General features: G+C 40.5%; 1 protein-coding gene across 1 annotated transcript in view; it reads right to left on the reverse strand.

Moving 5' to 3' along the window:
* Window positions 1-13,543, reverse strand: part of GRAMD4 (GRAM domain containing 4) — a 102,334-nt gene that overhangs the window by 16,608 nt on the left and 72,183 nt on the right. The window contains exons 8-14 of the mRNA XM_048501590.1: window positions 10,445-10,536; window positions 9,224-9,315; window positions 8,306-8,354; window positions 6,154-6,225; window positions 3,136-3,179; window positions 2,907-3,016; window positions 1,693-1,847 (exon numbers count right to left, since the gene is read on the reverse strand). Coding sequence (XP_048357547.1) covers window positions 1,693-1,847; window positions 2,907-3,016; window positions 3,136-3,179; window positions 6,154-6,225; window positions 8,306-8,354; window positions 9,224-9,315; window positions 10,445-10,536 — 614 coding nt within the window. The remainder of the gene's footprint in view (window positions 1-1,692; window positions 1,848-2,906; window positions 3,017-3,135; window positions 3,180-6,153; window positions 6,226-8,305; window positions 8,355-9,223; window positions 9,316-10,444; window positions 10,537-13,543) is intronic.

Raw genomic sequence — 13,543 nt, forward strand, 5'->3', positions numbered from 1 at the left:
TCATTTTTCAATAGCAACATGGAACTGTTAAAACAGTTATTTGGCTGAAGGCAGACTACAAAACAGAGAAAGAGAAATCTTCCTAACTTTCAGCTACTTGTTCAACAGGTACGGAGTAAGCATTTGGCAGCCTTGCTGTTGTGCCTGTTGATTGGTGTTTTCTCTGAATGGCTTATATGGGATCTGTCTGCCAGCAAAGCCCTGATTACCAAGGCACTGAACAATAGTTGTTGTTTGCTAGATGTAACAAGCTTAACAATTCAAAAGGAAAAAAACAGCTCCAGTTCTTGATACTAAACATTTTCTGAAACAGGAGTTGTTACAACCACCCTCCAAGCAGCCTTCCTCCAGCTTAAGTGGTTCTGCTTTCAATGGAGAGCTCCTTAGATTGGAGGAAGGATTCAAACTTGAACTGAAAGGGAAGGTATTAATATTTCAATAAACAAACAAGCAAACATTGCTCGGTGGAGTAGTAAGACTAGGTTAGCATCTACCCCTCAATCATGGATTATTGGGGGGGGGGGGGAGTTGAGAGGAGATGTTCTATTGAAAAGCCTCCCACCCTACAACCACAGAACCACTGAAACTATTTGCTCGTGGGTATCATGGAGAGGTAGGGTACCACAGGTGTGAATTAACAGGTGAGGCTGAACCCACTGGCGTAATGTCCATTGGGTAAGGTGGGCAGCTGCCCAGGGCATCACCTTGTGGGGGGCATCAAAATGCTGGGTTCGTTTTTGGGTATTTTAGTGGTTTTCCATTTTTGGCCTGCAGGGGGTGGAGTTTTTATGATGGCACCCCCAAGGTTTGGTGCAGTTTGGTTCAGGGGGTCCAAAGTTATGGACCCTCAAAAGGGTAGCCCCATCTCCTTAGCAAAGAATGTGGGATGGGGCACCCCCTTTGAGGGTCCATAACTTTCGACCCCCTAAACCAAACTGCACCAAACTTTGGGGGTCCCATCAGGACAGTTTCCAGATGATACCCTGACATTTTGGTGCTGATACATCCAAAAATGCGCCCCCTGCAGGAACACCCCAGAAATTTGCCCAAGAATCTTTGTTCTGCATTGAGTTTTCTGCATTGCTGTCCATGGGGGTTGCAGGCTGGGGGGGACATTTCTGAAGGCACAGTCTCAAAACTTTCAGGGTCTCATCAGGAGACTGCCCTAATGATACCCCCCAAGTCTGGTGCAGTTTGGTTCAGGGGGGCCAAAGTTATGGACCCTCAAAACTGTAGCCCCCATCTCCTATTAGCTCCCATTGGAAACAATGGGGGATGGGGCACCCCCTTTGGGAGTCCATAACTTTGGACTCCTTGAACCAAACTCTCTCACTCAGAAGCTAGGGGAGTAGCATAAGGACAGTCTCCTGATGATATGCTGAAATGTTGGTGCTGATATGTCTAAAAATGCACCCCCTGCAGGCACCAATGTCCTGGTGCAAAAAAAATTTGGTCATGGTGGAGTGGCCGCCCGGGGGGGGGGGGGGGCGGCATCCAACTCAGGTTTTGCCCAGGGCTACAGTTTCCCCAGGGCTGCCTCGTTACGCCCCTGGCTGAACCATCAGACCCTGCCAGAATACACATACCTAATACAAAGCTTGAACAGCTACCCCTCCCTCCATGTGCTCTAATCACTGAAGCAACAAGAAAGAGCATTCACCTGCATCACAAAACAAGAGAAACACTATTTACCCTTCTTGAAACTGTTGCATTAGTCCTCTCTTTGAGCTGAGGATCTGTGGGCAAATTTATCCAAATGATATAAGGTGTATCATACTTCGCTCGCAATCTTGGGCATCGCTTGAAGACGAAATCAATAAGAAAAAATTTGATTCCTGCATAAAGTCCTATATAATTGGAAAGACAAAACTGCTATCAGCCCAACACCAATATGACAAAACTATTGCTACACAGTGAAGGGTTCATTTGGTACTGTTTAGCTCATTTTCTTTGTTTCTGCTCACCAAGAACCCTTCTTGGGGGACTTTTTAAAACAAATTGTAATTTCTGTATGACGATAATAATGCTATAGCAATCACCAATTTTTGAAAGTAAAACAAAGTCCTCTTCTGGCATGAGGAGGGGGCAGCGGAATCCACCCTGAGGGGAGACAAGGAAATGTTGCCAATATAGACAGGACATACAGAAATGTCCACACTGAATTCAAGCATATTTTGACTTGGATTTTTCTCAAGGGATCACTTCAGACAATTGGGGAAAACATCATAAGGATGCTGGTAAAAATACCTCATTCTGAACTAGATGTCAAACCAGAGCAAAAACCTGTTTGGAAGGAATCATCGCTCATCTGATTTACCCTTACAGTAAAGCTGGAGTCAAACATCCATCAGCAGATATTGATTTGGGATACCAAGCTGATAAACTGCTGTGAAGCAGCTCTTAAGCTGAGTGATTTACAAGCAAAGAAAACAGGAAGGAAACAGGTGGTGTTTAAGCCCCATCCTATACAATATTCTAATACAATCTTCTCCCTGCAGCTACTTCCACCCTTCATAGGGCAAAACACATCTCAGAATTCCAGCAGGCAAAGTGAGTTGCAGGAGAAAGTGGCAATCAGAGAAGGAGAGAGCTCCCCTTTCTACTTACCATTTCTCCACTACAAAACACTCCTTCACCCACTGTTTGAGGGCTGGTGGGGCATACCATTCAAAATGTCAGAGCAGAACCTGGGACAACCGAGTTCAAATGCCCTGCTCTGCCACGGACCCTGGGCCCATCACAATCTCTCAGGCTAACCAACATCACAAGGGTGTTGTTGTGAGAATAGAGTGGAGAAGAGATTTGTTCAATCAAATAGAACTGCTCATCACAAAACATCTATTTCAGTCAAGCAAGATCCTACCATTTGAAATATGAATTATAAGTTACATTAAAACAGCAGTTACCCATTGCAAGCCCAATAATCCTGTATGGAATGCAGCAGGATGCAATAAAAGCCGCCCACAGGGCTATATACAGCTTCTGGGTTGTGTCCGGCTGGACCCACATAAACAAGCTGGGAAGGAAAGAAACACAGAAGCAATTAGGGATTATGCAGCATTTAATATTCTGTCAATTCAAGTGTTCTAAAATGGTCTTTTTCTAGGAAGACAATATAAACACACACATACTTACTTTTTAATTTTTTCCAATATGTCTGACATCTTGCCAAACAGATTCTACAAATAGGAAAGAATAACTTGAAATATAGATAAGTTTTTCCTATGTAACCTAAGCTGAACAGAGATCCTATTTATTAAATCACCACTGAAATTTTCACACACATCATGTTGAATTATATTGCATCAGATCACGGTTTCAACCAAGACCAGTCTCTGTTCTTTTCAACAAAAAGAACTAAGAAGAACCGTAACTTCATTCGCCATGTCCTGGACCGTCTTTGTTTTAGAATGCTCCATTTGGGTCCTAGTGCCTACCTAACAGAACTAGGTCTATTCCCACTTGCACCAACTCTTCAGGGTTCCAAGCAGAAATTTTTCACGCCACCTACTGTCTGATCCTTTTAACTGGAGATGCCAGGGACTGAACCAGGGACCTTCAGCATACAAAGAAGATGCTCTGTCCTTGCCAGTGCCAGTTTGCTTTAACATGACCACTGCAAAGCTAAAAAGAATCTTCATTCCAATTATTAAGCACTAGCAGTAAAGCCTGCTATGCTAAACAATACGAACACTAGACAGCTGTTGTGGCAGGCATAGCAGCGAGGCTCAGTCCCAAATGCAGGACTACATTCCCATCTTGTCGGGGGGAGAGGGGAAGAGAGCATGATCCTGAGCAAATAGGATTTTAAAAAGGTTTCTCTACACTTGACCACTGTATGATCCTCAACCTCTGTTACTAAACTATAAAAAAGGGGGCGATCTAAGATCTTTGCTGCCTTTTTGGACCTGAAAAGTATCTTTGATTCGGCTGTAAATGAGCTGCTATGGCTTAAGTTAACAGATATGGGAATTGATGTCAGATTATTATTACTTATTAAATCTCTCTATTCAAACACAACCTGCCAGATAAAATGTACAAACTCAGGAAACTGAACCCCGAAGATACTAGTCGTGAAAGCTGTTAAGCAAGGCTGTGTATTGGCTCCAGTCCTGTTTAATGTATTTATTAATGATTTGGTATATGTATTGTCAGATGTCAACTCACATAGCCCAGTTCTTACAAACAAACCCATACCGCTTCCACTTTATGCTGATGATGTGATACTGATCTCTAGGTCTCAAGTGGGTCTCAAAAGGCTTCTTAGAAAAAGTATGGAGTACTGTACATCTAACTACGTGTCCTTAAAACCAGAAAAATAAAAAATTATTGTTTTTTCCAACGTATTTAAGCCCTCCAGATGGCTTATTAATGGGATTAAGGTTGAGAACTCCAAATCTTTTAAGTACTTAGGCCTAACCTTCCATCATAAAGTCACTTGGGCCAGGCACAGAGACACTGCCATAAAAGGAAGTTATCACACTGCGTTAGCAGTGGTAAAAAAATTACATACTAAGGGAATGGGATATATCCCAGCGGCTCTAAAGATTTTCAATTCTAAGGTAGTTCAGCAACTTCTCTATGGAGTTCCTTTATGGATAGCTGTGTGGAACAACACCATTGAAAAAATACAATCTGGCTTCCTTCATAAATTCCTTGGGTTACTCTGTACCATACACTGTACTACGCTTAGAAGCTGGCCAGAACCTACTTCAAACTTGAGCATGGCTCATTCAAGTATTCAAGTATTGGATCAAATTATGTTCCAACTCTGATGAGCGTAGTTTAATACCTACTGCGCTCCCAGACCTATTCGCATTTGAATGGTATCAACTATCATATCAAAAATTTACTCTCTAGGTTTATTATTTGAAGATCTCTGTATAGGTGTTGTCATCTAGGTGTTGTCACCTAGTGATATGTATATTTGGTCATTGACCGTAAATAAAGTATTCTATTCTAGCGAGATATTCCAAACCTTAAAAAGCAGACTTTTAGAACAGGAATACCATCTCTTATTGGGGCAAGCAAATAAATCACGCTCACCCCTTTCTATCGGAACAGTACCTGAACAGGGGTATATAGCCAAATATCTTGAATTACTGACTGAACCCCAACAGAGATGGATTATTACAAGGGCCAGATGCAATACTTTACCATCTGCCAGGATTGAATTTGTCCACGCTGCAAAAATCAAGTTGATACATATTTGACTGTCCAAGGTATGTGGGTATCAAGAATTTCTCTCTTTAGCTGGCCCTAGACAAATCTGTAAGAGACTCTGACAATTTTGTTGTCGGACTTCTGTTAAATAATATAGTCCTCATGCTCTTGAAAAAAGTAGCAAAATTTCTTCTACAAGTGACAGAACTCTGTAAGTAACATCTAATGCTAGATACAGTTTCCCTGTCTATGTTTCAATCTTACTCTTGCTTTGTACATTACAAATGTCTGGTAACGTACTAGAGTATATGCCTAATAAAGGTTGTTGTTGTTGAATGCAGATCTGGAAAAGTGAGGGGGGAAGGGAAGACAGCACAATCCTGCATGCCTTTTTACTGAATAAAGTATGTTGTTGAACTCAGCTCTTCTTGCCAATTTCAGCAATGTATAGTAGTTCCCCCACTTTCATTTTAGATGATGTGTCATTGAAGCCTCACCTTGCTTTTCAAGGTCTGTGGGCCTTGGGAAGCAAGGTAGGGGGACACTGGTCATCTTCTGGCTGCTGCTGCAGCCACCAAGGCCCAACAGCAGGGGGCAACTGGCATGGTGGTCCACGCAGTTGTGGCAGCTCACGCAGCCGAGACACGTTCCAGAGCTGAGAGGCCAGGGTGGTCAATTGCCAGGCAGGACTTACTTCCAATCAGTGTCACACACGGCTTGGCTGGAAGTGAATCCCGAGCAACAATTGGCTATGAATGTGTCGTCGCCATGCATTCCATTCTTAATGAATTATTCCTTGGGATGTGATCCTACAGTATATATGCAAACTCTTAAACCATGTCTAGGACATCAGAAACATTATGGCTGCTCTGAACCATTGAGAAAACAAAATCGAACAGGGATTTTCTTTACTTGGCTATGAATTTTAAACCAGGGGAAAAAACTGCTACTTTTTTTTTCATGTGGAAAACATCAAATTTAACATGGTACCTGTGCTTTTTGTGCCACATCCAGAACAAGCTGGAACTTTTCTGACACTGTAAGGTCTTCCTTTGGAGGTTCCTATCACAAGATCAGAAACCAGATATTAAGTTTTTCAGATTTAGACATTTCTTTTACACTTTATTTCTTTAAAAAGCTTACACTCCATCTCAGCAGCAGTGGCGTAGTGGCTAAGAGCAGGTGCACTCTGATCTGGAGAAACCGGGTTTGATTTCCCGCTCTGCCGCTTGAGTTGTGGAGGCTTATCTGGGGAATTCAGATTAGCCTGTACACTCCCACACATGCCAGCTGGGTGACCTTGGGCTAGTCACAGCTTCTCGGAGCTAGCCACACCCACCTCACACGGTGTTTGTTGTGAGGGGGGAAGGGCAAGGAGATTGTAAGCCCCTTTGAGTCTCCTACAGGAGAGAAGGGGGGGAGATATAAATCCAAACTCTTCTTCTTCTTCTCAGTTACCACTGGAACCTCAAGACAGCTTACAAAAACTAAACTGCATGCACTGAATGTTAATCCACAGTATCACAACAACTTAAGTAACAGAAGCATCACAGAACACATGAAACGTAACAGATACCACCAAACAGCCAACTCAGACAGACCAGTCTGCAACATTTGGTGAGCTGTGAAAAGCTCTTCAAAAAAGTTTAGTTTTACAGAGTTCCTGGAATGATATAGGCAGCACTCTAAGCTCATCTATTTGGAAACAAGTCTCGTTTTTTCCCAGTGTTCTTAGGATTGCAACCACCATCTAGTATATTATTCCATGCAGATGAGGCAGTTATGGAGAAAGCCCAAACTGGTTGATAGTCCACATATAGGACCACCAAGTGGACCACAATGTGAACAAACGGGCCACATAGGAACATAGAGAGAGGACAGTTAACAGGGGAAATCTACAATGTAAGTTACTATGGTCAAACAGTATATGCCTAAATTTAAGATGCAGCCACACATTACTGGATTTGTGCCACTGCTGCAGTATAGGGTTAGGAACTGGATATTCCTGTGTGGACAAGTTGATTCAGATATGAATAAACAATAGCACAATATCTGACAATGTGTAAATGTAGCCTTAGTTCCTGAGTACCAGATACAAGAGTACCAGATACCAGCATAAAGTTGTCTTCTATGTAAGTTAGACTAATAAATCTCATGCCAACTGATTCTTTTAAAGAACCAACCTTAAACACACCTCTATCTCAAATAAAAAGATAATATTTAATGTATTATTCATTCATGTATAAGCAGTTCAGAAAAATTGTCCAGGTTATGAAGCAGAACACTGCTACAGCCATACAGCAGGGATGTGGTATATTTCAATTTCCTCAGTTAGTAAATATACTAATTATCAGGACAAGGAAAAACGGTGTTGATGTGGACAGGACATCCAAAGTGCACAAGACTTGGTCTACATGGAATGCAAAAAATGCTTTGATTATGAACATTCCAAAAAGATTATTTTGTGCTAGGTTTAGGAAAAGTTGGGAGTAAAGAGGCAGAAAAATGGAAACGTGGACAATCAGGCTATGATACTGTATAAATGTTCACAAAAACAAAACACCTTCCTATTTCCAGTTTGGATGCCAAACTGAAACAAATACCTTTTTCGGAAAGAAACCTGCCATCACTGTCTTTCACCAGCAGATAGACGGGTTTTGTTTGTTTGGCATTCTCTAAATAATTCCTCTCTCCTGCCTTATGTTGTAGTTACAGTGATGTGCCTATGGGTATTAGGCTCCTCCCCATCTAGTTACTGATACTACTATGCTGCTGCTTTTCAACTTTTGATTATGTTTTAATTGCTGTATTTGTGATTTAGAAATGTATTTCAATTTTTATTTTAACTGGATGGACTTTTATAATGTTCTGTTTTTAATTGTTCGCTGCTGTGGTGGCCCAGATTGGGTACAAAGGTGAGATAGAAGTTTTGTAAATAAATAAACCTAAGCCCTCTATTATGTATTATGTGCAAAATGGAGGTATTCAATAAAACGTATGAAAGTAATTTTAAAAATGAGATCATAAAAAGTAGCCAAGTTGATTGGAGAGAGGAAAAAACCCACCATTAATATGTGGTTTTAAGATATTTTCAAGTGCTTATCAAACATTCCCCAAATTATCATAAAATATTTAAACTTACAATAGGTTCAGAAACTTCAGGCACAATACTCCACTGTATTCTCCACCCCCTAAAAAAAGATTATTTATTTTTAATCTTTTCCATATGGCTTCATAAGAACCGATAATAAACAATGTTTTTAAAAGCAAATAGCGTAGGTAGCAAACATCTCTCCATTCTATTTTTGTATTCTCCTCCCCCTGAAGCTGGCTACAGTTTCAAAGTCAGCTCGCCATGTGGAACTATACAGTCTTGGATGTTCAAAAGGCTGCTGTAATCACAAGTTCAAAGTAAATAATTTGTATGCTTTTTCTTGACCAAGGAATATGCATCATTCAACGCATTTCAGCAAACATGCTCATCAATCCCTTGTCTGACAGAATGCCATAATTATAGCATCGCAGTGTTTCTACACAAACAACATTTGTTTTGTGCAGATTTATAATTCAGGCATTTTATCACAGTACAGCTTTTTATCATGAAAATGACACTCTCTTAATCAAATTTCAGGACTGCAGCAAGCAAATGAAACTTCTTTGATGCCAGCAACTCCAAAAGTATGTTGTTGACGATATTTGAGCCTTAACATTTCAATACAGACAAGAAAATGGTGGACAGAACTAAAAATAATGACAACTGTACTCCAATAATTACATTTTCGAATGCACTGGGCTTGACTAAGATATACTGGATAAAAAGCCAGGGCCAAAACCAAACCTTGGTGTTATACTATCTACATAAATTGGTGCCCCAATACCTCTTAAATGATCTTAATTTCAGATACTTAATATTCTAAACAATTTTTTAAAAAATAGTTAAAAGTTTACTTTTTATTGGAAGAACAGAACATGGAATACACATTTAGTGCAAAACTGGTGTACTTATGCAATAGTAAATTATCAATTCTAACTTTAATATAGTAAAATATAAAGAGATTACCTGGCTATAAGGTAATTTAGGGATAACCTCAAAATTGCTAAAAATAAGAACATAGGAATGGCCCAGCCATGCCATACAGCATTCATGTAGATCTAGATTTTTTAAAAAAAGAAGAAAGAAAAATTGTTTTCATGGAATAAACATACCCAAACCATCACATTTAGAGGTCACAGAAAGAATATCACAAAAGAAACCCTGTCATATTTGATGACTGGACAGTTCATGTGGTTTTATTCATTCTCCTGTGGTATTCAGACTGACGGAATTGTGTATTATAGAGATCATGAAGCTGTCCAAAAATGGCAGTTCTATGTTGATTTCCCCACTCTATTGCATCCTGTTCAACTGTGAGTGGTATACAGGTTGGATAAAAAAATTCAAACACCTCTTGTCCAGATGTCATGGAATGGACATTTCTTCCACATGACTGCCAGCAGAAACAGGGAAATATTTGTCTTAAAGACATAAGAACCATAATTCAGTTGAGCCAGATGCTGTGAAGGCCAGGTATTCAACACAGAGCTGTCATTTTGCATGGAAGGACTTTGTTCTTTGCCTGCCTTAGTTCTCCCCAGCACAGAATATACCATCGGTTTCCAATGCACTGTTCCCAACAAAGACCCATACCACTGGGTTGGCATCAACATAAGAAAATCATCTGGAAATGTGAAAGACAGTTTCTAAATATACACCCCCAAATGCATCTGGCTGGTTTCTTTATCAATATTCAATGGGCATTTATACATCTATATAAGATGTGAAGTGAACCAAGATGTGACTATTACACTGAGACTGAAATAGTAGTTTGAAATGGGACTAGGATGGGGGAATTAAAATCCTCATTCAGCTGAAAAGCTTGCTTTGGTGACTTTGGGCCACTTACTATCATAGCCTAACCTATTTCACAGGGCTGTTGGGAGGATAAAATGTAGGCAGATAGAACTATAGGCACCTCCCTGAGCTCCTTGAATCATGGGTGGGACAAAATGTTCTGACAGATTTATATTTAAGGACACTCAAATGTGCCTTTTCCATAAAAATCATGCCTAGGTGGCCAGATGAGCACCATCTGTGCAAGTAGAAGGCTGCAACAGATCTCCCTGGAACTTTAGCAGGCCAAATAAGTATTAGAACTGTGGACAATTTCCATTATGCTTTCTTCTACTTCAAACAAAAATCACAGCACAAACTAATTCACCTGACCAGGAAAGAATAACTTACAATAAAGGCAATAGCAGAAGTGTAGATAGAATACCAGTCTGATAAGGCAGAAAGATTCTTCACAAAATTCGTAACAGGTTTGGCACCTCTCTCTACAGAGAAGGAATAATAAAACCATGGTTATTTAGTAATGTTTTAGAGAATGCATTGCCACAAGTTTTATATCTTAAAGAAAAAAACAAAACTTGATGGCTACGCATTTACCATCCCTTCCTTTTGACATAACATCACATACCAAGGAGCCATCGTATACCAAAGTTGTAAGGACTGAAAAAGAATAAAATTTTCCAAAATAAGCCATGCACGTAAAACTACTAAACACAGTCTTCTATTATTATTTACTTAGGCTCCAACTGTGTAATCCTAAACAGAGTTATATCCTTTCTAAATCCACTGAGTTTAATGAGAACAGTGGTTCCCAACCCAGGATACACGTATCCCCAGCAGTACAAGCCAGAGAATTTGGGAGTATGTGAAAAAAATTACATAATGTGTTTGTTAATATGGGGATACAATTTAAGCGAAATGGGTTGAAAAGGTTTACACAAGTGGCAAAAGGTTGGGAACCACTGGGTTAGAAGGATACAACTCTGCACAGGACTATACTGCAAAGGACTTCCAGGACTTCAAGGGACTAAGGTCCGAAACTGACACTGTGTTTCACATGAGCCCAAACTGGACTTGCACTCATATGTTCAATTGGGGAACTGATATTCCCAAGCAAGTGCGAGCAAATATAAGAGCAAGTCAAGTTGAGGTTTCCTTACCCAACTCAGGGCCAAACTATATGACATTTGACACAAATATTAATGCATCTGCATTACTTGAATAATTAAAAAGTCCCCTCTGAGAGCACCAGGCTGGAGGTGACACGACAGCTCTGTTGTTGAATTTCAAACTGTAAACTGCACATACTGGAAGAAAGAGACAGGACACAAAACTATAGCACGCAAGGGGCCCACACAATTCCAGAGCTAGGTGGCAGGGAGGGACACACTCTGAGCTCATATTCAAAGAGAGAGAACAAACAAGGACACAGCTTGTATTCCTGTGGTGCAACATGTTAAGCAACGGGCTAGCATCTTTTCAGATTAACAATAAGCAATTCCAGCTGTGATAAATGATTTCTGGAAACATTTAAGTATGACATGATGTTAAAAAATTATGCAAGGGTAAGGTCATGTTTGGAAAGAAAAGCATCAAAACAGAAACATCCACAGGGGGCAGTCAACAGGGTCTTATGTTAATTCTTGCTCCAAAAGATGCGTTAGGGCTTATTTTCAGGGTCTTATTTTTTGTGCTCCCCAAGTGGCCAGATCAGCTGCGCAGGAGAATCTGTAACTAGGGCTTATTTTTGGTGTAGGGTTTATATTTCAAGCATCCTCCAAAAATGCTGAAAAATCATGCTAGGGCTTATTTTCAGGGTAGGGCTTATTTTTGGGGAAATTGTATTTCTATAAGTTCTTAATTAGTTTCTACAAATTATCAGTGCTCTTTATGGCATTTTTTATTTTTGCTGAAATTTTTTAAACTTTCAACTGTTCCTAAGACTGGCTTTCTCCTCTGCACTCTCAGAGATTTATAATTACAGGGAAACACTATAATTGCTCTTTCTGCTTCTTTTTTTGACTTGGCAAGGCATCAGTATGTGGCTATTTGGATTAATCAAATATTTTAGTTTAATCGCTGATCTAATTTGGATGCTGAAAGATTGAATAGCACACTCCAGTTTTTCCGCTCTTTCACTGAGGATGTGAGCAACAAGACCCCTCTCAGGCTAAAGAGTGCTACAGAAGGCACAAGACTGGCATAAGAGCAAGACCCTGCTCCATACAAAACTGATGCCTCCCAGAGAATGTTGGGATTCATCTTGACTGGCATAAAAGCAAGACCTTACTCCATACAAAACTGATGCTTCTCAGAAAAATTTGGGATTCATCTTGTGTCTAACTGCAGTACTTTTGCCCTGGCCCAAAGGTGTGCCTGGCTAGAATAATGGGGCCTGCTAATCTCCATTGTCTGCTCCCATCCCAGCAGCCATCTACAGCAGTTAATCAGTATTCAGGAGAATAGCCAAAGCATTCTCTTGCGCCCGCCAAGCCTCTGCTATCTTCTTGTTCAAATCCTGGAAAAACAACAAATTCTGTGTCTCTGACTTTCCTGTGAGCTTACTCAATCCTACCCCAGGGCCCATTTTCGGATATAAATATTGGTCTTTTGGCCATTCACTGTGCGTGTGTGTGTGTTCGGGATCCATGAGCGCACCCACACTTGCATGCGGGGCTCTCCTTTTGTTCCTGACAACACTGGATGTCTCATTTTCAGTGCTGCTTTCCCTGGACCTCTCGTCAACACTGGTAACTGTCACCCATCCCTGAAGCCCTATCCAACTTCTACCTTTTTTCTCTTAGCTTTTGAATGCCTTTTAAATATAATTGTTATTTTTCATTCTTTTTATTAATAAAACTCAATTGTTAATTGTACAACTTCTTACACAGACCATCCTGGCATGCACCAGTTAAAGATCTCACTTATTCCCTCTTGCTATCTGTTTTCAGCTAATTCCCCCAACTAAAAGTGGAGACTGCCTACTCAAGGTAACCCTAAGTGCCATGAAATGAGTTGGAACTCAACTTACTACCTCTACTACTTGTCAGATCTGCAAATTGCTCTCTTCACATAATACAGCTGGAGCACTGCTGATTTCCTGGCTTCAGCATTAGGAGTGAACAAACTCTAGTCTTGTGCAGAAAATGCTTCTGTACACAGACTTACTGTTCAAGGATGGACAGAGAAGGAATGAACATGGTGGCTCTTCTGACTCGTTTGCATGATATAAACATGCAGAAAAAGTGCCCTACTAATCTCAAGGAGGGTGGGTACACATGGGTACCTCCTCCAAGCATTTGCACTGAGCAAATAATGTGGAAATAGGGGTTCAACCAGCACACTTGTGCCCATTCTCCCTCCCTGTGTGGTGAGTCAATGTGTGGATGTGCAATTTGCACAAGGCTTCTGTGCACAATTATGTAAAACAAGAGGGAATGATACAGAGGTCAGAAAGATACCGCTGGATTTCCCAGTACACATGAAGTTATC

The sequence above is a fragment of the Sphaerodactylus townsendi genome, linkage group LG06 (assembly GCF_021028975.2).
Source record: "Sphaerodactylus townsendi isolate TG3544 linkage group LG06, MPM_Stown_v2.3, whole genome shotgun sequence".
In the NCBI taxonomy this organism is placed as follows: domain Eukaryota; kingdom Metazoa; phylum Chordata; class Lepidosauria; order Squamata; family Sphaerodactylidae; genus Sphaerodactylus; species Sphaerodactylus townsendi.